The following is a 27,769-nucleotide window of genomic DNA, read 5'->3' on the forward strand; positions in this document are numbered from 1 at the left end:
TGATTGTGATCTTTCCATTAAAGTTTTGATTCAAATGTATATAAAATGACCCTCACTTTCAAAGTGTAAAATAAACATTTTATTATTGGATCCATATTTGTGGAAAGAAAATCTTAATCTTGATGTTTTTATCAGGCATGGTTAACTTTAGTCATGTTTCTGATGACTTGATTTTACATCAAGATTAACTTATGTTTTTTCTCCTCCTCCTCCTCCTCTTCCTCCTCCTCCTCCTCCTCCTCCTCCTCCTCCTTTCCTTAAACATTTAAACCAATTTATCTATTTACAGTGATCTGATGGAGTAAAAAATAGCCCAGCCCAGCCAATGTTGCTCAATGGTTGAGTGTCAATCTATGAACCAGGAGGTCACAGTTTGATTCCAGGTCAGGGCACATGCCCAGGTTGTGGGCTTGATCCCCATTGTGGGACATGCAGGAGGCAGCTGATCAATGATTCTCTCTCATCATCAATATTTCTTTTCTGTCTCCCTCTCTGAAATCAATAAAAATATATTTTTAAAAAATATCAGTACTTGGGAGACTTTATTCTACCTCTTAATAAAGTTATTTCCCTGTTCTTTCCAGCTGTGTTACTTGATGTGAGTTCTCTTGGGGCTCATGTAAGAAGGGAGTGGTCCTGCTGCTTTCTAAGAAGTCTGAGTTTTGTGGCCACTGGCAAGCTTTGGATCCTTCCACTATTGCCATCATTCTATTTAAAAGTTTTGAGGTATGAGGGGTAGAGCTCACTCATGGAAGGGGTTGGGCTCACTCTGTTAGAGACTTCTTCTTGCCTGGCTGGCATGGCTCAGTGCTTGGGCGTTGACCGATGAACCAGGAGGTCATGGTTCAATTCCTGGTCAGGGCACAAGCTGAGTTGTGGGCTTGATCCCCAGTGTAGGGCATGCAGGAGGCAGCCAGTCAATGATTCTCTCTCATCGATGTTTCTCTCTCTCTGTCTCTCTCCCTTCCTCTCTGTAAAAAATCAATAAAATATATTTTTAAAAAAAAAGAAACCTCAAATATGCATCAAAACTGGTAGGAGGAGTGGAGAGGTAGAAGGTCTGGTCCCACACCTACGTATGGTGGATAAAAAAATAGGTGGTTGGGTGGTGCTCTGATGCATTTTGAAGCTGTCCACTGGGTATGCTAGCTCTTGGGCCTCCCAGGAGGTATAAGCCAAGGTCAGCTGCCACCTGTGTTCTTTGTAGCATGAGCTACAAAGCAATCTGCAGATGGCTGATACTTTTGTTGGGCTTGGAGGTGCACAGGCAAGGCCCAGCTGTGAACCAAGGCAGGCTGCTGCTAGTGCCAGGCCTGGATCCACTTAGTAAGATGTATGGGGCTCGATGAGGCCAAATGCTGCTTGTTTGAGAGATTTTAGGAAAATCTGAAGCGTGAGCTAAGACAGGCCATTTGTACAGTAAAGTCATTGGAAACAGCTTGGGTGGGCTTGAAAGTTGGGTGGTACAGGGTCTCAGGGAATCATCAGGGTGGGGCGAAAAGTGTGAGCCAGGACTTGTAAAGGGAACAATGGCCTCTGCTAAAACTCCTCTCTGGGAGAAAGATGTCTCCCCAGCTCTTGCCCTGATACCAGATTCTTGTATGTCTTTGGTGCCTTTCCAGCTGTTGACCCACTCTGGAGCTCAGAGGAAGTTATTTCAAGAAAGTCCATGCATGGGATCTTTGAGAGGAATGCCTGGGAATCCAGGAGCCTTCCATCTCACTCAGCGACAATCCCTGCTGGCTTTTATAGCCAGAAGTTATGGGGACTTCTCTTCCTGGAACTGGAATCCTGGGCTATAGGGCTTTTGTGTGGTTGGGACCCCTTGCTCCTCATGGGGGACCTCTGCAGCCGATATATCTTTCCCAATTTTTAATCACCCCCATACAGGTGTGGGACCATTCTGCGTCTCTGCCCCTCCTACCAGTCGGATGTGGCTTCTTTAATTCTCTAGTTGTAGGATTTCCATTCAGCCAGATTTCAGGCTGTTCTAAGTGATCGTTGTTCTGTAGTTTAGTTTTAATTTTGATGTGGTTGAGAAAGGAGGTGAGCACCTCGTTACCTGCAGGCAGATATCTTACCTAGAAGCCTCTCCACTGTTTTTTGCCTCTGGGACGACCCACAGTAGTCCATTCATGAATATTTTAGTTGACTTCTTTTGCCTATTTTTCAGTGGCTCCATTTGCCAGCCAGGTGAATAGACTGAAACCACAGAGGATGGTATGTGGTTTGCCTAAAGAAGGATCTACAGAGAGATTATGTTTGTTTGTTGTAGAGACCTAGGTTTTGATTGTGATCTTTCCATTAAAGTTTTGATTCAAATGTATATAAAATGACCCTCACTTTCAAAGTGTAAAATAAACATTTTATTATTGGATCCATATTTGTGGAAAGAAAATCTTAATCTTGATGTTTTTATCAGGCATGGTTAACTTTAGTCATGTTTCTGATGACTTGATTTTACATCAAGATTAACTTATGTTTTTTCTCCTCCTCCTCCTCCTCTGCCTCCTCCTCCTCCGCCTCCTCCTCCTCCTCCTTTCCTTAAACATTTAAACCAATTTATCTATTTACAGTGATCTGATGGAGTAAAAAATAGCCCAGCCCAGCCAATGTTGCTCAATGGTTGAGTGTCAATCTATGAACCAGGAGGTCACAGTTTGATTCCAGGTCAGGGCACATGCCCAGGTTGTGGGCTTGATCCCCATTGTGGGACATGCAGGAGGCAGCTGATCAATGATTCTCTCTCATCATCAATATTTCTTTTCTGTCTCCCTCTCTGAAATCAATAAAAATATATTTTTAAAAAATATCAGTACATGGAAAGATGACGTCAGCCTGGCTGGGCTTTGCCCCTCCATGACTAGGTGACCTAGGCAAGTTACTGAAGTTCTTTATGCCTCAGTTTCCTCATCTACAAATTGGAGCCTTCCAGACTGCCTCCTCCTAGACTAGTTAGAAGGAGTAAAGAATGCCGTGTGCGGAGGGCGCATCAGCCTAATGACAGGTGCTCCTCCTCTTCCTCTCAATATGGGAGATTCCTTGGTCCTCTCTGAAATCAATAAGAACATGTTAAAAAAAAAAGAAAAAGAAAAGAAACTTCTTCTTTCAAAGAATCCTTTTTGCAATAAAGTTTTCTTGCATTATGGGATAAGGCCGTGAGGTAGACTAGGGAATCTGTAAGCAAAGTCAATGGACGACAGAACATGAAAAGGAAATGCTGAGGCAGGTGCAGCTTGCGGTGGGGGTGAGAAGCTTGGGAGACAGCAGCATGTTAAGTAAAGTGTCTTCTGACTTAGAGTAACGGGAAGTTGCAGTTTGACTTAACTGACTAGTTTGTGAAGAGGGTGGGAATAGAGACTGGAGGAAAACTGTATTTCTGAAATGTGGAAAAACGGAATGAGTGTTTTACAATCCAACCCTGGTGTTTTAACGTGCAATAAAGTAAGTTATTGCATGTGCTGGAAATATGATATAAGATACTGTGGTAAAATTATGGTTTTAAAGTTTAAGAGGGAAAAGTGAAGTGGGAGCCATGCTTATTGTGCTTCCATGGGGAGGGGAGGATATGTGGACTCAAAAAGCAAGAACTACTCCAGGTAGGAAAGCCATGAAAGTAAGAGAGAAGAGCTGTGTCTCAGCCCCGAGCTGTCATCTGCAGAAAACTTGGCGCTCTCTGTCCAGGCTGTTTCAGTCATGTCCTGGTCTCATGTCCTGGTCGCCTGCAAAAGCTTTATTGCTGGCACTCAGGCTTTGCTGTCCTAAAGGTGTGACCCACCAGACCATGAGCCCTCCAGTCGTCAGGGCATCCTGTTATTTCTATGTGTGTTTTGTGTTTTTCCACATTTCAGAAATACAGTTTCTGCTGCTGAGTAAGTAAGCTGCAGTTAGGGCAGTGATCTCTGGGCCCTTGGCCAGAACAAGTGACCTAGAAGAACCTGACTCTGGTGACTTGTTACTGAGTGGTGGGCAGGACAGTGATGTGGTTGTTTCTGTGGACAGGGATATACCCGGGCATACCAGCGAGTCTCCTTTGCTGAGGGTGAGTTGGGGATGGAGAAGATTCTTGGGGAGGAAGATAGATTTACTTGAAGGCTCTCTTCCTGAGTGAGTTCTGAAATTAGAGGAAACTGTTCAAACTTGTTAGAAACCAGGCAAGTAGTAGAACTACTAGAAAACTGAAAAGTAGAGAGGGAGGGACTTAGTGATTACTGAGAGTGCAGCGGGTAGTACAGGTCCTTTTATGATAATAGCTTTCTGCACTGGGTACTTAAGTCTGCTTAACTGCCTAATGCATCCCTCATTGTAAGCTATCACATGACTTTAAATGTTATCTCTTTATATTTCTCTAATTTTTCCATATGTTGTAATTGAACATAGAATATAAAAAGAGATCATTTTTATAAACCCTGAACTAAAATATTTGGCAAAATGAAGGGCTGGTTTTATTGGAAAGAATGAAACCTGGTTTTTTGAAGTGGGTTTCTTGTTTTGCTTTCATTTATTGGTCACTTACTCTATAGGGGGAGTGTTGGTGTGGTGGCGTACTTGTGTTGAATCTTGGATTTGGTATGTATAGTGTAGGACTTAATTATCCTCCATTCCTTAGTTTTCTCATCTATAAAATGAGGAAAATACCTCATAGAGTTGTTGTGAAGGTTAAATAAGTTTATACATGAGTTAGAACAATGTCTTATACACATTAAATGCTATTTATATATTAGCTGTTATCATGTCCCAGACATTGATCTAGGACCTTTGTCATTTAATTTATGAGCAAACTTTGGCTTAAAGAGAGATGTAAAAACTCGCTTAGGATCATCCATATAATACGTGGGTAAGGTGCACTTGAACCTTCTCTGTCTGACTCAAAGCCTGGCTCTTAACCACTCTGCTGGATTTCTGAAGTGTGCAGATCACTTAACTGTAGATTGTAGGTTTTGTAGATATCTATGTATGTATTCATCCGTTTTATACTTTCTAATTTAATTTTTCATTATGTTATTTTGTTAATAAGATGCATTTTCTTTAAAATATCTGATTTAAGAATTATAAAATATAAAGGATAAAAATAAAATAATTGTTAAAATAATGCTACTCAAATAATTAGATAAGAACTTTAAAAATCCATGCTAACAGTACTAAACTGTGGAAGGTATAAAATGTCATTTCATGTGACATCTGATAATGGTTATCAGTGTTTGTATATACTTGTAAGTTGTGTGGAAATTAAGACAGATATCATTAGGCATTTTAAGCATACCATTTTAAAACAATCATGGCATTAATGTTTTAACCATTTGCACATCTTAATTACCAGGAAGAACCTACTATATCACGTTTTTATAGCTTGTGGAAAGCTTTCCAATCTGTACCCTAGATTCAGATAAACAGAATTAAGGTCTGGGAAGTGAAATGGTCTGCTGAGCAACAGTGACAGGAGAGGTTGATGAGAACAGGCTTTGACTGTTAGCCGCGTGGTGGTGAAATGGGATCTGCGTATGGTAATGAAGCATTGGCTAGATGGCTCAATGAAATAATGCTTTCTCACTTAGTTTGTACAATTATTGGGGGGATCTGTTAAATGATGATATTGAGTCCGGAATTTTTAGATTTCTGTACTACACATACTTTTGATATTGTATCAAAAATTAGAAATCACATTTTATAGTATTTTCAACATTGTAATTATCTTATGGAGAAACTTACTCAGTGGAAAGGAAGTAGCCAAATAAAAGCAAAACAAAACACCCCACTATTCCAAAACCACCATAAACAGCCAATATGTATCTTCTTTAAAGTAGCTGCAATTTGGGGGAGTATTTAATATATCTCTATATTGGAAATTGTCCAACCATTCAAGTTGCTTGAAAAAAAGGTGTTAAAATTTTTAAATTCATTTATTTATTGATATCTTATTTCTGGGTAAGGTAAAGAATTGTATCAAGATGAAATAGTTTATTTAAAGTTTTATTTAAAGTTTTAGCCAGGGCACGCTCAAGATCAAAACATTTGTCAGTGAAGGAAATGATGGCTCAGCGAACATTGTAACAAGACATTAATGATGATCACAGATAGAATATCTCAGGAATGACCGTATATCCTATCCATCTGATGTCTGTTTCAGGACTCACACAAATGAGTTGAGGGTTTTAGATATATGTTAAAGGGCTGTTCTTTAATTACCTGTATTTGGTTTGTTTACATATTAATCAAACATGTTTCAAATGGATTAAAAATGTATACTACCAAATGAATGAACATACAGGCAGAGGCATACCTCCTTTTACTTTGCTTTATTGCACTTTACAGATATTGTGTTTTTTACAAATTGAAAGCCTGTGGTCACCCTGTGTGAAGCAAGTCTGTCAGTGCCATTTTTTTCAACAACATTTGCTTACTTTGTGTCTGCATCTGTAATGTAAGCGCTCCGATCCTAGGAGCACCATGCTGTCTTTGCTAGTCTGGAAAACCATGCGGGGGCCCAGAGGAAAAGACATCGCCTTTATTACTTACACATGGGAAGACCCTGCGGCAGCTGGGCAGGGGTTTACCTAACAGAGGGGAGGAGGAGAATGTTGTGCTTGGAACAGCTTGCGTGCAGGCCAAGGACAAACGGAGAGTCTGGTGAGACTTGCTGGCTGTAAGGGATATGGGAAGATGCTGGGCCGGTGAAGCTCAGTGGTTGAGTGTTGACCTGGAGCCAGGAAGTCAGGGTTCAATTCCCACTCAGGGCACATGCCCCAGTTGAGGGCTTGATCTTGTGGTAGGGGGCGTGCAGGAAGGAGGCAGCCGATCAATGATTCTCATCATCTGTCTCTCTTTTTCTCTCTGAAATCAATAAAATTATATTTAAAAAAAAAAGGACGAGGGAAGACAGCCGAGTATGTGCTGTTCTGCTTCTTGTGGCTGCTGGCCACGCAGACACCATTCAACTGACTGGGAGGGGGAATTAAGCTATGTCCTTGCATGACCCCACAGTGTCACATTTCGTTAATTATTGCAGTATTTCAAACTTTTTTATTACTATATTTGTTATGGTGATCTGTGATCAGTGATTTTTGATGTTACTATTGTGGAGGCTAAAAAAATGTAATACTTTACCTCCTATCTTCTAAATTCTTCTAAGCTGGGTTAATAAAAAATTAATAGATTAACAGGAGAAAATAAAAATTTTAATACATGTGCACGAGGAATTCACAAAAGCATGACAGTTCTAAAGATAGTGAAGTAACATTGGGTATATATGACATTTTGAACAAAGGAGAAAAAAGGGGACCAGGGTTCTAGATTTTAGAATTGAGAATGGGTGATATACGGGTATTTGAGGAAGAGTGGAACACACACGGCGGACAAATTCTTGCTAGACAACTCAGGAACAATGGAACACAGTGGGTATCTAGCTAACAGGGCCTACCAGAAGCCTCCTATTTACTACATGAACTTAATTTATATTATGTTAAGGCGAACAGCCTACGATTTCTTTCCTGGAGTGGGCCTTTCCACCTGAATCTCTTAGGCAGGAAGGGAGAGGGTCAAAGGTTCTTTCTGAGGCTTCTGTTTCTTAATAAATAGCTTAAAATCAGTGTCCCAAAATGCAGCTTCAGGGTGGCAAAACTTTGGCCCAATTCACTTTTGTAATTGTTTCTGGGCACCACAAACAAGTGTGTGTGTGCTGACTGCTCCCTCAGCTTGCCATTTCTTGTCTCTCTCTCCTCGAGCTCCCCTTTCCCCCTATTTCCTGAAATAAGGCTAAGTATAACCCCACATGGCCTCTTAGTGTTCAAGTGAAAGGAAGAATCACACCTCTCACTTCAAATAAAAAAAACACAAAAACTAGAAATGATTAAGCTTACTGAGGAAGGTACTAGTATGTAAAGGCCAAGAGAGGCCGAAATTTAGGTTTCTTGCACCAGTTAGCCAACTTGTAAATGCAAAGGGAGAGTTTTGGAAGGAAATGAAAGGTGTTACTCAACTGAACACATGAATACTAAGAAAGTGAAACAGCATATTGCTGACACAGAGCTAGTTATAGTGTAGAAGGTCAAACCAGCCACAGCATTCCCTTAAGCCGAAGCCTAATCCAGAGCAAGGCTAACTCTCCTCAGTTCTATGAAGGCTGAGAGAGGTGAACAAGCTGAAGAAGAAGTTTGAAACTAGTAGAGAGCTTGGTTTATGAGGTCTAAGGAAAGAAACCATCTCCATAACATGGAAGTACAAGGTGAAGCTAGTGCTGATGTAGAAGCTATAGAAAGTTATCCGGAAGATCTTTCTAGTTAATAAAGGTAGTTAATAAAGATTACTAATGAAGATGGTTACACTCAACGACACACTTTCAGTGCAGGTGAAACAGCCTTCTATTGGAAGAAGGTGGCTTCAATGCCTCAAAGGACAGGCTGACTCTCTTGTTAGGTTATTTAAATTGAAGCCAGTGCTCATTTATCATCCCCAACATCCTAGGGCCCTTAAGAATGATGCTAAATCTATCTGTGCTCTATAAATGGAGCAGCAAAGCCTGATGACAGTACATCTGTTTAGAACATGGTTTACTGAATATTTTAAGCCCACTGTTAAGACCTGTTGCTCAGAGAAGAAGATTCTTTTCAAAATATTGCTGCCTCTTGACAATGCTCTTGGTCATCCAAGAGCTTTATGGAGATATACTGTGAGATTTCATTATTCTAGATGCCATTTAAGGACATTTGTGATACACGAGAAGAGGTAAAAATATTAAGATTAACGGAGTTTGGAAGAAGTTGATTCCAACACTTATGGATGAATCTTCAGTGGAGGAAGTAATTGCAGCTGTGGTGGAAATAGCAGGAGAACTAGAATTAGAAGTGGAGCCTAAAGATGTGACTGAATTGCTGGAATTTCACAATAAAATTTGAACTGATGAGAACTTGCTTCTTCTGGATGAACAAAGAAAGTGGTTTCTTGAGATGGAATGTACGCCTGGTGAAGAGGCTGTGGCGATTGGTGAAGTGACAACAGGATTTAGAATATGACATGAAGTTAGTCGGTAAAGCAGCGCAGGGCTTGAGAGCACTGGCTTCGGTGGTTAAAGAAGTTCTGCTCTGGGTAAATGCCATCGAACAGCATCGCGTGCACGAGGGACATTGTTGGTGACAGGAAGAGCCAGTCCATGAGGCAAACGGCACTGTTGTCTTATTTTAAGAAATTGCCACAGCCATCCCACCCTTCCACAACCAACAGCCTCACCAGCCAGCAGCCATCACTGCAGTGAGACCCTCCACCAGCAAAGGATTTCAACTTGCTAAAGGCTCAGCTGATGGTTAGCATTTTAAAGCAATAAAATGTTTTTAAATTAAGGCATGTGCATTGTTTTTAGACATAATGCTATTGCACACTTAATAGACTAGCAGTGCTCGGCAAACTCATTAGTCAACAGAGCCAAATATCAACAGTACGACGATTGAAATTTCTCACAAGAGCCAAATTTTTTAAACTTAAACTATATAGGTAGGTATATTGTTATTAACTTAATTAGGGAACTCCTAAGGCTTAGGACAGTGATGGCGAACCTATGACACGCATGTCAGAGGTTACACGTGAACTCATTTTTTTGGTTGAATTTTCTTTGTTAAATGGCATTTAAATATATAAAATAAATATCAAAAATATAAATCTTTGTTTTACTATGGTTGCAAATATAAAAAAATTTCTCTATGTGACACGGCACCAGAGTTAAGTTAGGGCTTTTCAAAATGCTGACACGCCGAGCTCCAAAGATTTGCCATCACTGGCTTAGGAAGAGCCACACTCAAGGGCCGAAGAGCTGCATGTGGCTCGCGAGCCGCAGTTTGCCGACCACTGGACTAGAGTATAAGCATAACTTGTATATGCACTGGGAAACCAGATAATTCATGTGACCCTCTTTATGGTGATAGTTGCTTTCTGTAATGACAAAATTATACTCTTTCTAAAAGTTTGGACATCAACTCCTTTCAGGTTTGCAAACATTGAGTGCCAGGTTGAAGTGTAGATATATTGTGCACTAAGAGAAAGAAGAGGATTATTTTTCCCTAGTTTTAAATTAGTATTATAGGGATTAAATGGGAAGAAATAGCGATTCTTTTCTAAGACATTCCTATGGACGACTTTAGAAGCACAGGCTAAGGAGAGCAGAGCCATGGCTGTTGCTTAATGTCCACGGCCAGAGGCTTCCCCAGGACACTTTGCCTGCCGGGGAGCTGTTTCGTTTCATGTCTTGTGGTTGTACTTTGGAAAACACCTGGTTTCCCGCCCATTGCTTCATTATGGAGTATACAGGTAAAATTAAAATATTTTTCAGCCTGTAGAATTTTTAAAAATATATCTTAAATTTATATTTAAATATTTATTCTTGAGTATGTATGGATTTGTTGTATATAAATTGTGATAATTTAGGATAAGCACTTAAGGGAATTTCTCAGACATAACCTTGCTGTTCCTTCTATTTCAATTTGGGTTATACTCAAACAGACTTAAACTGCAACCCATAATTAATCCATATTTCTCCCCTCTGGGCCAGAAGGTTTAGAGTACAAACATCTGAGTTCAGATTATTCCACATAGAGAATAAAATACATGCAATTCTACAGAGAGCTTGTGGTTTCTATAAAATGTTTTCGGCACTGTGGTGGTTATTTTGTGCATGTGAGTGGCTCAGTCTTATTATTAGAATTAATGTAATGCAGTGAATTGGAGATTTCAGTTTTCATCTTAAATTTTCTGAGTGTTAATATGTTCATATTTCTCTGATGGATAACTAGCCTCTTTTAAAAACTGCAGAGCCTGTTCTCAATTTCTAGTTTCACTGGCTAGTAAATGGGTACAGGTTTAGGAATACAGTTAAGATTAGACGAACACAGGTGGTGGTTGCTGCATGAGTAAATGGGGATTCCCTTAGATTGGATGGGGAGAAGGTGGAATTGGAAGGTGAGGTACTGATTCGGTACAGACTGAGGTTTCCACTTTAGAGGTTTGGGATCCTTTATCACTTAAGACCCATACTTGACAACATAGATTCCAAAAATGTAGTTTGCTCCAATTCCTTCCTCTGGTTAGCTGACATGAACTCAAAGAATGAAGACACATTTTAATGTTGTCTAAGGAAAATGCAATGAAGGACGATTAAAACTGATCTGGTATCACCTTTGGAAGGTGAGGTACTGATTAGTTGTACAAAAATGTGTACAACTAATTCAAAATTGTATTACCCTAAATAGGAACTTTTGGGTAATGGTGATATAGTTTTCTGACATACTCCTTTTCAACTAAAGAACCAAGGCTTTTGGAAGACTTTTTACCAGGGCAGAGACCCAAGTATAATGACAAAATCCTGGTGGATGAACCTTTGGCAAGGCAGCTAATTATGGTGTGCAAATAAAATTTTTGTGAAATCAATTATTTATTTGGGAGGGAGGAGGGGAGGGGAGAGCATAATTAGACATAATTGATAATCCAAGGATCACTTTGGTTTTGGAATGTATTGTTTTGGGAGTGTCATAAGTGATACCAGATCAGTTTTAATCGTCCTTCATTGCATTTTCCTTAGACAACATTAAAATGTGTCTTCATTCTTTGAGTTCATGTCAGCTAACCAGAGGAAGGAATTGGAGCAAACTACATTTTTGGAATCTATGTTGTCAAGTATGGGTCTTAAGTGATAAAGGATCCCAAACCTCTAAAGTGGAAACCTCAGGCCTCCAGAGACTGTAGAAGCCTTAATAGGAGTCAGAAGTTGTAGTTTGTATCCAGTTCTGTGGACAGGTGAGATATCTAATGTTTTTAATGTAGTTAGAGTTATCAAAAAGGTAAGTAGATTTCTTGAAAAATATTGCAGCCTTTTACTTCTATTAGAAGTCTGTGCCAAGCCCAGCTGGCATGGCTCAGTGGTTGAGCATCAACCTATGAACCAGGAGGTCAGTTTGATTCCCAATCAGGGCATATGGCAGGTTGCAGGCTCAGTCCCCAGTGTGGGGGCTGTAGGAGGGAGCCTATCACCGATTCTCTCTCATCATTGATGTTTTTATCTCTCTCTCCCTCTTCCTTCCTTCCTACCTGAAATTAGTGAAAAAAAATATGTATATACATATATGTATATATGTATATACATATATACATACATATGTGTGTGTGTGTGTATATGAAGTCTGTACCAAGAAATAAATATAGGCACTCAGAAAAATGCACATGCCCTGGAGCCCTCCTGCGATCCCTTCCTGGCTGGCCAACCTCCCATGTCCCTCCCTGGCCCAAAAGTGCACCGATGGGGTCCCTTGGCCTGGCCTGTGCACTCGCAATCTGGGACTCCTTGGGGGATGTCAGAGAGCCGGTTTTGGCCTGTTACTGCGGGCCAGGCCAAGGGAACCCACTGGTGCACGACTTTGTTTACCGGGCCTCTAGTCCTATATAATAAAAGGCTAATATACAAATAGACTGAACAGCAGATGACCAGTCGCTATGACGTGCACTGACCACCAGGGGGAAGACGCTCAATGCAAGAGTTGTCCCCTGGTGGTCAGTGCACTCCCCCAGGGGGAGCGCCGGTCAGCCAGAAACCGGCTCATGGCTGGTGAGCGCAGTGGTGCTGGCGGGAGCCTCTCCTGCCTCCACGGTAGTGCTAAGGACCCCTTAGGGGATGTCTAACTGCTGGCATAGGCCTGCTCCCCACTCCTCATGGGGAATGGGCCTAAGCTGGCAGGTGGACATCCCCTGAGGGGTCCCAGACTGTGAGAGGGTGCAGGTCGGGTTGAGGGAACCCTCTCCCCCACCAAGAGCACGAATGTTGTGCACTGGGCCTGTAGTTATTGTATATAGACTGTGGCTTCTGGTGGAAAATCTCTGTTACACAGGGACAGTTTTCTCATTCTACTTTTCTTCCTGCCTTTCTGATGGCCACATCCGTGTGACTTATTCATGTGCAGTATCTGATATGCAATTAAAATAGATCTTATGTAAAATAATATTCTAGTTTCAATCCTTTGGAAGTATATTTGCCATTTCCCACTTCCTACAGGTATATTTTAACACCATTAATGATATTCTTCCCTGGCTGTTGACCTGACTAATTATTTTGGGAGGGATGCATTTTTCTTAATTCTTGCAATTTTTGGCTCTGTCATTTTTAGTCTTCTTTGGTGAGCTTTCTTAAGGATTTTTTTCTCCACATTTTCACTTGATTTCTACTTTTCTCTCATTTTAGTTGAATTCTTAAAATATAATTTTGGTAATTATGTATTCATTTCTTAAGAGGTATTATAAGCATATGCTTTGGAACCAGACTGCCTAGGTTTGTATCCTACCTTATCACTTACTACCTGAGTGTCCTTGGAAAATTATTTCACCATGTGTCAAGTGTGAGTAATAATGACATTTACCTCTAGGGCTATTATGAAGACTAAATAATTTAATAAATATTAAGTTATCAGAATAATATTTGCCACATAGTAAACATTCAATAAATGAGTTATTGTTAATTTCTACAACAAAATAAGTTTTTTTATCTTATATATATCATCATTGCATTTACTTATTTTCAATAAGATAAAGGTCAGATTACCTTGAATAAATTATGCTATTTTCACACAAAAGAATATTATACAACCATTAAAAGGATGAGACAGATCTATATATCCTGACCAGAAAAGCTATTAATGATATTTTAGATGATAATTTTTAGTTCCACATTTATATCAGAATTTAATGTGTAAAAGCGGTATTATATAAAGATGTCTTTGTGTAAACATAAGAAAATCTTGGAAAAATAATATAACTTTGGATGAATGGATGGAGAAGAAATGAACACTTGAAGTTCCTACTTTATATGATTTTAAAAGTGTGGAATTACGGGAATACATAAACAAACATACACTTTGTACATTTCAACATTTTTAAAATAGTAAAATAAAATTTGTTTCTGTATTTGTGTTGGATAGACATGCTAATGAAAGTCTGTACACTTATAGCTTTTAAAAAAACAGATTTCTAAGAGTAAAGGTAATATAGGAAGACCTTTATTTGTCAAGTGAGTCAAGAGACAAAATATTAATACCTTCAATTGTTTCTTTGCATGGATAGGTTAAAAAGAAATATGTTTGTTGGTCATAAGTCCACTTGCACACAGGTGCACACAGGTGTGTATACAATAGCCTTAAAATGACTGAGTTACTCTGGACACTGACAGTAATTCTCATTAGGCGAAATGAAGAAAAATAAGGCAAAAGGAATAGGATAGGAGAAATACATGTACATAAGTATATTCCCAAAGCAGTGTTTTTCACATTTGAATAATAGTTGCAAAATAACTAATGGGGTTGTAATCACTAACATGAGTACTCACTGTGTACCAAGCAGTGTTCTAAGCAGTTATACTGTTATTTTACTGTTACATTTGTGTGTATTTATAAGTCCAGAATGTTTGTGCAATAGTATATATATTTTCACATTTTTTTGTGTGACTGAGTATACACCCCTTGATCTATCAGAATGCCAACTTCCTAGAGAAAAAAACCAATGAGTTCTGTAGTTATTTTTAAAGGTAGATTATTTTTTTCATTTCTGATTCTTATTTCCCTTGAAAAGTTCTGCTTGCTGCATAAAAACAAGAACCCCGATCTGCATGGTATTTTTGTGGTTAGTTGCTATAAAGCCAGCATTTAAATTTCTCTGAGTTCTCTTTTAGTGTCTGACATCACAGAATGAAGATCTTGTCAGGAGGGGAATAGATATGTGGCTCTTGGTCTTGTGCATTTTGTGACAAAGGAATTCCCCTTTGAATCGCCTGTTCCCCTGAAGGCACTGGAGCCTCTGGCTCAGCAGCGCAGTTGGTCTGTGCAGTGTCTCTGACGTCATCAGTGTATGCATAAGCCCTGCTATTGTCTTACTGCTACGGCAGAGCTGGGGATTGCAGTATCCTCTGTGGCTGCTCTCCCAGTCCTGCCTCTGCTGCTACCTAGTCCTGCCTCACCGCATCCCAGAAGAGCCACATTGGCCTGCCTGTCCCTGTTGGATTTCCAAAAGCAGCTCTTCGGTTTTGGTTTTTGGTGCTGTAGGAAACCTTGCTTTTCACTCACACGGGAGAACACTGAAGCTTGTAAGAGGAGAATCTGGCAGCTGGACACAGCTTGGACTGCATTGTCTGTCTTCATGACCCCTGCTGTGTAGTCTCATCTCTTCACTCTCACACATACACTCTCCTCGATTTTTCTTCCTTCCTTCCCTCCACTCCCTTTCTTCTAATTTTTTTTAAAGCAGCCTCTGGAGCCAGCCATGTTTGGCACTGAATCTTCATGTAAGTAAATGGATCCCACTTACTTGCTGTTTAGAAATCTGCTTGCTGTCATGGTTTCATTGGCTTGGAGTGTATATCACTTTGCCTTAGGTCATTAACAGTCTTTGTGTTTTTGCTCTAATTACAAAGGAATTGGTCTCAGGGAAGGGACTGTCCCTTAACTGGGTTATTCATTCTGAAGGCCGGGATGTCAATGTGGTCAAAACCAGGCCTTCAGGCGGGAGGGAGGACACTGGATCCAGGCAGCCTCCTTAGAATGTGTTAATTGATAGGATCTAGTCTGTCACTGATCTGTTGTTGTGGGTTCCGTAATGGTCCTTAAACCTTAATAGAGATAGTGGAAGGATCAGTGATGAAAGTGCTTATTAGGAAAGATAGAAGGACTTACATTTTTTTTAATCTAAAAGGATAAAAATGTATCATTATAATCTTTTCCTTCGTATTTTTAAAAAGAATTTATTGACTTATTATTAAAAATATTTTAAAATAGTTTATTGATTTTTAAAGAGAGAGGAAGGGAGAGGGAGAGAGAGAAACATCAACGATGAGAGAGAATCATTGATCAGCTGCCTTCTCCATGCCTCCTACTGGGCTTGAGCCTGCAACCCTGGCATGTGCCCTGCCCGGGAATTGAACCGTGACCTCCTGGTTCATAGGTTAACGCTCAACCCTTAAGCCACACCAGCTGGGCGAAATATGCTTTATTTTTGAAGAAGAATTTTTAAATTTGCACAATGGCTTCATATCTGTTTTAAAACATATGCAATAAAATTGCTTTGGTGCAGAAGCAGGCCCTGCCTGGCTGGGCTGGACAGCACTTGTAGACAGCTAAAATTAGTTATTTATAAAATAATGACCATTATAAATAATTTAGGATTATTTAATGTTGGTTGTAGAATAATATAATTTGTCAGTGCAGTTGTACAGGGTCTGTAGACTATTTGGTTATATCAATAAGCAAAGGTGACAGTTGAGAATTCTAAAGAGACTCAACCTGTTGGCTTAGAACATCAAATATTGGCAAAACACCAATCTTTGAGAGGAGTAGGGGGCTAGGGCAGAAATTTAAGAAACGCATTTCTTATGAATTTGTAATTTGACCTTTCTGATCGCAGGTGAGCAGGGTGACTATTTGTGCACTGCTTATGATTTTATAGAATACTAGTATTTCAAGAGAGCTAATACTCCTCAGTTCTTGACTGGCTTTTTTAAAGGGTTGATTATTTTTGCTGTTTCACATGGTAGCTTCCCATTTCTGAAATTACCACATTGCCTAATTAAGGTCAAGATACATTAACATTGAGATGCAATGTCTCATTCAGCATGTGCCACTATTATTTCCTAATCATTTAAAAGTAGTTTTTGAATTCACTTAATGGTACAGTTAGAATTATTGTGGGGGCTAAAAAAATACATATAATACTTTTTCTCCCACCTTCAAAGTTCTTTCAGCTGGGCTAATAATGAACTAGCAGAGCCAGATTAATAGGAGAAAATAAAATTTTAATACATGCTCATGAGGAATTCATATAAGCATGAAAATTCCAGACAGTGAGTTAAAATTGGGTATATATGACATTTTGGATAAAGGAAAAAAATTTGGGGTATGGGAACTTAGATTTCAAAAGTGAGAATGGGTGATTTACAGGTAATTGAGGAAGACCAGAACACACATGGCAGGTAATTTTTGGGTAGGCAACCCAGAAACCATGAGTCAGGGGTAATCTAGTAAACAGGCCCCTGCTTGATGCACTCCCATCCACTATGCTCCATTCAAATGAGGCTGCTAAGGAGAACATCCTAAGATTTCCTTCCTGGAGTAGGTCTTTCCCTCTGAATCTCTTAGGCAGGAAAGGGGGGAGGGTCAAATGTTCTTTTGTTCCTTAATAACCAGCTTAAAAATCAGTTTGCCAAAAGGCTAAACTGTTGGTCCCCTTCATTGTCATCCCAGAAATAGAAACAGACTATTCAAAGGCAAAGACCTTCCAGTTTCATTTCAGTCATGAAATTTTGTTTATGTTGGAATCTAGGTATGGGCAGAAATATCTACTAAAGGAAAATTTGTCTTATTTTTTGTGTAGCTGAAAATGGAAGCTGTGAAGGTCTTTGGATTTTTGGACTAGGGACTAGTCTGGCCAGGTTTACCAAGCAGACATAGCCTTTCTTGATTATCAAACACGATCTTTTGATAATATCATAATGTGCTATGTGGAAAGCTTCTGGTAGCTTTTGGTCTCCATAGCTACCAGATTATTAAAAAGGCAGAATATTGTTCAGAAGACAGAATACTGTCATGCAAGTTTTTGGCTTTTTTTTTTTTTAAGTTCTAATTAGTTCAGAAAGGATCTTCCAAACCATCTGGGATATTTTTACTAAATTTTTAGAATAAATACTTGTTAACTATATACCCTGCTGTGCTAGATCCTGGAAAGGTCAGTTTTTTCCCTAGCAGTCTGATTAATGATTCTTACCCTTGATTTTGGTTGCAGTACTTTACTTGTATTTGATGCATTAACTTTTTAGATTGAGGTATGGGTTACATAAAATAAAATGCACAAGTCAAAGTGTGCAGCTCTGAATTTTCATCTGTGTTCACACTCATGGACCCCACCACTGCCCAGATAAAGCTACAGAACATTTCTGTCACTCCAGAAAGTTCACTTGTGGCAACCCTTCCCAGTCAACATTACTTACCAGCAACAGCTATTCACTATTCTGACGTCTGTTGCCATAGACTCATGTGTAACTGGCTCTTTTAAATTTTCTTTCTGCTCTTTGCCTATAATAGAAGGAAATGCCAGTGACTTCATTTTCAAATACTGGATAGATTAAGTTGACTTTATGTTTCAGACCTTGGAGGTCAGGAATTTGCAGTAGCTTGGGTATCACATTATAACATGTTCTATCTCACTGAAATAGTAGTGCTTGATTTAAATACTAAAAAGTCCCTCCACCCAACTACCCCTGCCACACAAGGATCCTTAAAAATGACCAAAAATTTCTCTGAAAGAATAGACTCTTGTTCTTCAAAATGAAAGACTTACATAGTTAGGGCAACAGAATTAATAAATGCTCTGTTGGTTGAGTGTCATCCTGTGCACCGAAAGGTTGCTGGTTCAATTCCCAGTCAGGGAATATATCTGGGTTGTGGGTTCAATTCCTGGGCATGTACAGAATATAACCAATAAATATTTCTTTCTCACATCGATGTTTCTCTATTAGGTGATGATTAAAGTTAATAATAAAAATAAATGTTCTGTCTGACATCATTTAAAATTTTTATTTATTGACTGATTTTTAGAGAAAGAGAGTAAAGGGGAAGGGCAAGAGCAAAACATTGATGGGAAAGCATAACATCCATCAGTTGCCTCCTGCACGCCCCCTAATGGGGCTTGAGTTTGAAACCCAGGCATGTGTTCTGACTGGGAATCGACCCAGCAATCTTTTGGTGCACAGGATGATGCCTAACCAATTGAGCCACAATGGCCAGGGCTATCTGACATACTTTTAGTGAATATCTTTTGATACCACTTTAGTGATACAGTGCTAGTCTCATTTTTTCCTGACTTAATGGATCTGAATCTCCCATAGTTGTGTAGTTTGTCCACAGTCTATTTTGGCCCACTTTGAAATGAAAGTGTTCTGTGTTATGTGTAGATTAATCATTACAAAGCAGGAAGTGTGGCTTTTGTAATTCTCTTACCATCTTGATGTATTTCACAGAGTTTTTCCTTTACTGAAATTTCCCATGTCTAAAAATGGGAGTAGTATGTTTGCTTTTTATCTGATTTGAGGAAATGAAATTTTAGTTTCTGTGGTGAGAATAATTTACGTTTAAGAAGAAAGTACTATCTGTAAAGTTTTGTTGAGAAGAAAGTCATTAACATGCATATTTCAAAAACTTAATTTGATTTAATGATATTTTATAATCAATAGACTAAATTCCACAACAAATTAAAAGTTTAATTTCTTCTTAAAATGTTATAAACAGAGAAAAATGTAATCTTTCATGGAGTAATTAGGATAAACTGGTTTTGCCTTGCTGCCATCCTTCCTAATAAAGCCAGTTATTCTCCAAAGAGTAAATACTTCAAGTATAATGATCAGTTATTCAGTTAGCATTATCCAGCTCAGTTCTCCTCTTTCTCCTCTCCCATGTTTAATTTTTTAGGGCTCAAGGGTGCCTTTAAGATGTGTTGTGGTGGGAATTGTGTCCTGGTCTGACACAGTAATGTGTTTTCTAAAGCACCTGCTTTATTAGTTCAGTGAAGAGAGCAACACCTTATCTTTTGAATAACAGGGTGCCCCTGAGGAAAATAGTATCGTTTAATCCCTCCCCCAAGTATTTGTTAGAGTAGTAATAAATTTTGAAAAATATCTAATGCATCTGTGAAAGGGAAAAAAAATCACCAAATTACTAGCAAAATGCTAATTTTAATGACCTTAGTGGTGATGGGAACACATGTGTTAGGTTGTTAGTTCTGTTTTGCTCTGGTGTGGCTGACCCACAGATCTTCTCTGCCATTTTCTGGATGCTCACATCACGTTGGTAGGGAGCCAGATGCTGGAAAGGATTTGGGGTACATACAGTGTCCGCGTGTGATTTGTCTTTGATGGGCACCAAAAGGTCTGCTGTTGCTTTTTATTTTCATTATTGATGAATGGATTAAGTTGAAAACTGACAGCTTTTCAGTTTTAATACTGAAACAACATGATTAACTCAAATTTTGACCCATTGTATAGGAGACAGTCAAATGAATATACTCCGGTAATATTAGATCACCAAGAAACTGAATAATTAAACAGGCATCTTTTTCATAGAGAAGCAAATGATTGACGCTCCCTTTCAGGGCCATTCTTGACAACCTATAATAAGGTTAAACTTGGTTCTATGGTGTTGATTGTGAATCAGTTGAGGTGTTCATTGTAACTACGGTCATTCAAAAATGGCTAATCACAACTGGACAACTTCTCAATATAAGTTCTACTTTTTATTAAATAATTGCATCAGTGACTGCTGTTTTTGCTTAGTATGTTTGACATATTAGTATTATATTTTGTGAGCTTAGTGGTGATGGGGATACATGTGTTAGGTTGTGCTAGTTTCATGTGAAACTAGGTAATTTAGGAATAGCAATGTTTTTTTACAACTTTAATGTGGCTGTTAGTATTTAACTGTATTAGAAATTAAATGCGTTCATGTTACTTAAAGCAAAAATACAAATACAAGTATTAGAGGCCCGGTGCATGAAAATTTGTGCACTCCGGGGGGTCCCTCAGCCCGGCCTGCACCCTCTCACAGTCCAGGAGCCCTTGGGGGATGTCCGACTGATGGCTTAGGCCCGCTCCCTGCAGGCCTAAGCCATCAGTCAGACATCCTTAACGCTGCCACAGAGGCGGGAGAGTCTCCTGCCACCACCACTGCACTTGCCAGCCGTGAGCCTGGCTTCTAACTGAGTGGCCCTCCTCCTGTGGGAGCACACTGACCACCACGGGGCAGCTGTTGCATTGAGTGTCTGCCCCTCGTGGTCAGTGCGCGTCATAGCAACCAGTCCTTCTGCCGTTCTGTCGATTTGCATATTAGCCTTTTATTTTATAGGATACACACAAAAGTCACAAAAATTTACCTCTAAATCTGCACTCAGAGTACTGAATGTAAAAAAATATATATATTACTTTAGATGAGTAGAATACTATAGATTACTAAAGTCACAAACATGGAAAAATAATTATAGGTCATAGAGATTTATGTTGGGATGTGGTCATTCAGAAGCCTGAGAACCTAAAGTGCATATAACATTTTTGATTTGTATCACCTATTCTTTCCTCCTGTCAGTATAAGTTCTTATGTGAAATTTCCTTTTGGTTTTCTTGCCTACTAATAGTTGACACCATAATTTTTAGTATCAAGAGAATATTTTCAACTAAGTAAGATAGGAAATTAATTTTCTGCTGGATATTTGTATACTTATTTTGTTAGTCTAGAAGTAGAATAATAATACCCAGTGGGTAATTTTAAATTTTCAAATTACTTATTTCACTTGAGTATTAGTTTTCCTAATTGTTAGTCAGTAGTTTGTTCAGCAGAAATTACACATGAGATTCAGTAATCTGTTGTTTTCATTGTCACAATGGAGCAGATTCATATCCTGTATAAACTATGGGGAGTCTATGGGGAAAAATTACCATATATGGAAACTTTCCGCATAGAATCCCCATGGAGTTACACAGGATGTTAATAGGATTCATTGTTGTGGATTCTGAGTCAGAAAAGTCATTGATAATGTGTATTTTTAACAATAATAATCACTGCATTAAATTATGTTCAAATATTATTAATCTTTTAATACTAGACCATATGGAATACAAGACTATGAAATGTATGGTTATTTTTTAAACTGTTTTTCAAAGAGCATTGATATCCTTTTTTTCAATAAGTATAAAGCATTCATTAACAAACTTCTTAATATGTTTTTAATTAGAAAACACACATGCTTTGAATTATTTACAAGTCCTGTAATGTAGTCACATTTGCTGTGCTAGAATAATAAATTGTAATATTTTCTTCATAGAGATTTTACTTTTATTAATAATGGATTCAGATAATTATGAACTGAAAGACAAAGGTACAGTTTAATACATGTAGAAATGACAGCATCCACATGCTAGATGTTGTGACTAATTGCAGAACTAGGGGACTCAGTTGCCTGAATTCAAATTATGCCTCTACCACATTCTACCAGGGTTTGGCCATCTACCATTTAAGATCTTCTGGCCCAAATTGTTGCTTATCCAGTGAACTCTTGGTGTTAGGGAAATCTGCCTTTTTAGGCCAACACATTTGCACCAGGAGGGAGCTTTTCAAGGGTCATCTGTGGATAGTAGACCCAGCAGTGGGAAAGACAGGCTGAGGAAGGGAAACGTTGCTTGGGTCTTTGAAGGGATGCAGTAGGGGATCCGAAGGAAAGAGACTGCATAAAACTGGATGAAGTGAGTCAGGGTTGGCAAGTTCCCAGTGTATTTCTTACTACTAGTTGCCTCTGTGGCAGGCATCACTAATTGGTCAGAGTACTCTTGCAGGATTGGCTTAAGCCACCGAAGGTAGAAATGTTTTCTACCTAAAACACTTTATCTGTGAAAGTGTTTTCCACATTAGTGTGAATAATAGTCACATAAATAAATATTTAAATAAACTTGCAAACACTTACTGAATTAAGAAAAAAATTAGGAATCTTAAGTGTTTCAATGATAGCTGTTTAGATGTGAAATAAACACACTATTCTATATTACATTGTGGTTCTCAGTAATATCAGTGGGTTAATAATTCAAGACACCACTGATCTCTTTTGAATAAAATTAAAGACAGACCCCAGAGTGTAACAGATACATAATATATACTAAACACTCATTTTTCTCAAATTTGAAACTGCTGTGGCTTAAGGTAGTATGATGCATGGACTTTATGGGAGATTAATATTGAGTTCAATTAAATTTTCCAGGCACTTTTCAGTGAATAACTATAATCTGACACCCTTTGGAGCAGGAGCAGGTGACACAAACACAATTGAATGTGGATTTTTATTACCAAGTCCAAATGTGTTAGAGGTAAACTGCTATAAACTGATACTTTGCTACATACTGATAAGTTGGCTATGTTTCATCTAAGTTCATCATTTCCTAAGATTATTAAGTAAAAATAATGAGGTATTTTAATCACCAGTTTATTTATAGCATAAAAAGTGAGAATTGTTTTTTCACCTATCTTTTAGGAATTGGAAAAATTATTTTCCATTGCTCTGTGAGAATTTCTGAGTGTTAAGATTTAGGTTTATGAGCCTATTTTGGTGCAGAGTGAGCCTGATTGGAATGCATATAGATTAGAAAATCACAGTGATTCCATTAGAGCAGTGGTCGACAAACTCATTAGTCAACAGAGCCAAATATCACAGTACTTTTCAAAATAGACTTGCCCAGGCCGAAAACCGACTTCTGTGCATGGGCCATGAAGTTTCAGTCACACTGTACGTATGTACCCGCACGTGGTATTTTGTGGAAGAGCCACACTCAAGGGGCCAACGAGCTGCATGTGGCTCGTGAGCCTCAGTTTGCCGACCACTGCATTAGAGTATTATTTATCACTTCTTTCATAATTGGCTGCTTCTAGAATACCTAAGTTAGCAGGAGGCTTTGCTAGGGTTTGGTTTGGTGATATGCATGGATAGTCCAAGCCTGGGCTTGACTCAGAAGTTTGGATTTTGTATCTGAAACATTCTTAGATTAATTTTAGTATAATGGTGTTTTAGTTATCTGTTAACTATCCACCTCAAAACATAGAGGTTTAGCCGAAACCGGTTTGGCTCAGTGGATAGAGCGTCGGCCTGCGGACTGAAAGGTCCCAGGTTCGATTCCGGTCAAGGGCATGTACCTTGGTTGCGGGCATATCCCCAGTGGGGAGTGTGCAGGAGGCAGCTGGTCGATGTTTCTCTCTCATCGATGTTTCTGACTCTCTATCTCCTTTCCTCTCTGTAAAAACTCAATATACTTAAAAAACAAAACAAAACAAAAAGAGGTTTAAGTAAGTGTTTGTTATTACTATACTAGAGGCCCGATGCATGAAATTTGTGCACAAGTGGGGTTCCTAGGCCTGGCCTGTGATCAGGGCTGATCAGGTTCCCTGCCTCACCACCTTCCCGCCTCCTCCTTCCCTCACCGCCCATGTACCGCCACTGCGTGGTTCCCTGCCTCCTGGCCTCCCCCCATCCTCCTTCTCTCATCCTCCTTCCCTCGCAGCCCACGTCCACTGCCACCCATCCCTGGTTCCTTGTCCCAGCCCAGGGCCCGGCCCCAATCAGGTGATCAGGACCTGCCAGCTAGGGGGAGGGACGGGGAGGAGGGACCACGGGAGGGTTCCAGGGCATGTCTGGCCTGTCTTGCTCAGACCCAATGGGTCGGACCCCAGCAGCAAGCTAACCTACTGGTCAGAGTGTCTTTCCCCTATTGGTCAGTGCATGTCATAGTGACTGGTCGACCAGTTGACTGTCTGCCCCCTGGTGGTCAGTGCATGTCATAGTGAGCAGTTGAACGGCCTTAGCCTATCATTACATATTACGCTTTGATTGGTTGAACAGATGACTGGATGATCAGACACTTAGCATATTAGGCTTTTATTCTATAGGATTTTAATTGTTTGACTCTCCCATTCAATGTAAGCTCATGAGAGCAAGAACTTTGTCCTGTTAAACATATAACTCCAGCCCCTGGAACAGCTCCCGACACAATAATAAGCAGTCAATAACTATTAGTTGAATGAATGAATGCACGAGGTAGGTCTCATTATTATTCCCATTTGATAGGTAGTAAGTGGCAGAGCTGGGATTCAAACCTAGGCAGTTGGGATTCAAATCTAACCCTTGCTCTGATAAGTGCTAAATAGAGGTGTGAACATAGAGTGAGTCTGGAACACAGAGGAGGAAGCAGCGAATTTTGGCTGAGGAAGTAGGAGGAAAGCTATTATAGAACTAGGACTTGAAGGACACACTTGAAGCATAGTCAATGCTACCATATCCTAGGTTCTGAGAATACATACTTTAATTCTTGGAGGTGGGAGTGGGGCACAGGAGGCAGGGCCATCACAGGCAGAGGCAAGGGAGTGGAGACCTCAGCCCTAATCCCTCAGCCAGGGCCTGGAGGAGCAGCCCAGGCTGTGGGCACAGCCAGGACTGTGGAGATTTCATGGCCTTTCCACTCCCACTCCAGCTGCCTAACAACTCTGCACTGCTCCCCTCACCCACCTCCCCCATCACTCCATCAGGACACTGTGCACAGGGGGGGACACTGGTTTTCCCATGCACATTGGGAACTGGCTGTTTCTTTTTTATGGAGTAAAAAGGTTCCTGTGGGCCGGGTAAAGTCTCTGCTTGGCAAGAAGTTCTGAAACAGAGCCACTGACCACACCCACCTCCTCTGGGCATGGAGCAGCTTGGGCCCTCGGAGCTCATCTCTCTGGCAGAACTGAAGGGAAGGCCATGTGTACCCTTCTGTCCCTCACCCTTCACATGCCCAGAACCATCAGTGTCACACTTCCTAATTCCTATCACTGTATTTCATTAGTTCCATACTGTTTTACTAATCCTGAATCTAAACAGATTGTTTCAAAAAGAGATCATTCTATTTTTAAAGTATTTAGTGATGTACCTGTGAGCTTTGCATGGACGAACTGAGCACAGGACCCTTTCCTTATACATCAGAACCTGCACACACATGTAAAAAGAGGACCCGTTTTTGACAGATGTGAATCACTGTTTCTTTGTAATAAATAATTACACAATCTAAAAAAAAATAAAAAGACCTGGCTTCTGAGTGTTCTGGGCCCCTCCCAGCCTCATTGCCAGGAACGTGATCGGTCCTCCGCAGCCAGGCAGGAAGGCTTCCACGTGTTCTGGGTTCCTCCCTGCCTTGAGGGGTCACCGATCACCACCAGGGTGGGGGGCAGGGAAGAGGCAGACACTGGCGGCCTCTTCTTTGCCCCGCCCGGCTTCTCTGATCACCAGCTGTGGGGTGGGCCTTTGCCCAGGTTCTTGGATCCAGGGCGGGGGGCAGGGCAAAGTGCCTTTACCCTGCCACCTGGCTCTTGCCTGCCACCTGGGTTTCCGATCACCGTTCTTCTGTCCTTCCCCTTTCGCCTCCCATCATTGAGCCTGCCTATGCAAATTAACCACCATCTTTGTTGGTGGTTAACCTCTATCTTCTTGGCAGTTAATTTGCATATTCCTGCAGGGAGCGGGCCTAAGCTGACAGTTGGACATCTTTAGCACTGCCACAGAGGCAGGAGAGGCTCCCCCGCACAGCCGCTGCGCTTGCCAGCCATGAGCCCGGCTTCTGGCTGAGCGGCGCTCCCCCTGTGGGAGCGCATTGACCACCAAGGGGCAGCTTCTGCGTTAAGCGTCTGCCCCCTGGTGGTCAGTGCGCATCAGAGCAACCAGTTATTCTGCCATTTGGTCGATTTGCATATTAGCCTTTTATTATATAGGAGGCTTTCCTGGTTCTGTGGGTTGATTGGACCCACTGGTGGTTCTCACATAGGGTTTCCAATGCAGTTGTAGTCAGATTTTGTTGGGGCTTCGGCCATCCAGATGCCACCTGAGCTGGAGGTCCAGGATAACTCTCTCACAGGGATATTAGTTGAGGTTGACTATTGGGACTCAGCTTGGGTTGTAGGCAGGAATGACTGTATTTGGCTGCTCTATGAGGTTCAAGCTTCTGACAGCATGGTGCTTGATTCTCAGAAGAGGCATCCCACTGATCATTACAAGAGTCCTAGGAGGAAGCTGCAAGGTTTCTTATGACCTAGTCTTGGAAGTCTCAGAAGTCACTGCCACCATGTTATATAGGCCAAGCTAGTTCCTAAGCTGATTGCGGATTCTAAGGGAAGAGAATTAGGTGCCTTTTGATGAGGGAGTAGTAAGGCTACGTTGCAGAACAAGTAGGATAGAAAATATTGTAGTGGCCATTTAAAAATTACAGTTTGCTATAAGCAGTTTCCAAATTCTATTTCATGAAGTTGGTGTTGTGTGTATTCTCTAGATCCGGGGTCTCTAAACTTTTTCTGTAAAGGGCCAGATGGTGAATATTTTAGACTTGTGGACCATACAGTTATTTTTATAACTACTCAACTCTGCTATTATAGCACAAAAGCAGCCAAAGCAAATGAGTGTGGCTGTGTTCCAATAAAACTTTATTTATGGACACAGAGAAGCTTGAATTTTATATAATTTTCACATATCAAAAATATTCTTTTTTCCAACCATTTGAAAATGTGAAAAAAAAAAAATCTTAGATCAAGGATCATACAAAACCAGGTGGTAGGTAGGCTTTTTGGCCCATGGGCCTTAGTTTGCTGATGTTTGCTCTTAATATTTGATTTCAATTTCATTTTTAATTACTAAGAAACTAAAACAAAGAACAGCCAATACATTCACATTAAAAGTAACTAATTTTGATATATTTAGTACTACTGATACATGCACTTATGTCCTCATTAGTTGACTTTATTATTAAATGTTATAAATTTGAACTTATAAATATATGTCTACTTTATATATTGGGCTGCTATGTAATATTTTGTTTGAAACTTGTAAGAATTTTTATGAGTTTATTTGAACCAAACTGATGACAATTGCTGGGAAGCAAAATCTCAACGGATTGAGAAAATGCTCTGGAAAATGGCAGTTTTACTACTTACTTTATACATTAGAATCAAAGGGTAAGACAGAAGGGAATTACATGAAATTTATTGGTGATAGATTAGGGAGCTAGGAGAAAGCGAAGGGGGATAATGGGTGGTGGGGGGAGGGGATGATCTCTGGGATTGGATAAAAAGTAAAACTGATAGCCTGGCTGGTGTGGCTCAGAGGTTGAGCATCACCACCCGAGTTGTAGGCTTGATCCTGAGTAGGGGGTGTGCAGGAGCCA

The 27,769-nt window shown here is 40.1% G+C and overlaps 1 protein-coding gene across 3 annotated transcripts in view; it reads left to right on the forward strand.

The window, feature by feature from the left end:
* The first annotated feature begins 14,883 nt into the window (after positions 1-14,883).
* Positions 14,884-27,769, forward strand: part of ST7 (suppression of tumorigenicity 7) — a 240,475-nt gene continuing 227,589 nt past the window's right edge. For all 3 annotated transcript variants that reach the window (XM_006770007.2, XM_015567992.1, XM_006770008.2), the window contains exon 1: positions 14,884-15,298. In XM_006770007.2, coding sequence (XP_006770070.1) covers positions 15,277-15,298 — 22 coding nt within the window. In that variant the 5' untranslated portion in view covers positions 14,884-15,276. The remainder of the gene's footprint in view (positions 15,299-27,769) is intronic.

This window comes from Myotis davidii, unplaced genomic scaffold (genome assembly GCF_000327345.1).
Source record: "Myotis davidii unplaced genomic scaffold, ASM32734v1 scaffold384, whole genome shotgun sequence".
In the NCBI taxonomy this organism is placed as follows: Eukaryota; Metazoa; Chordata; class Mammalia; order Chiroptera; family Vespertilionidae; genus Myotis; species Myotis davidii.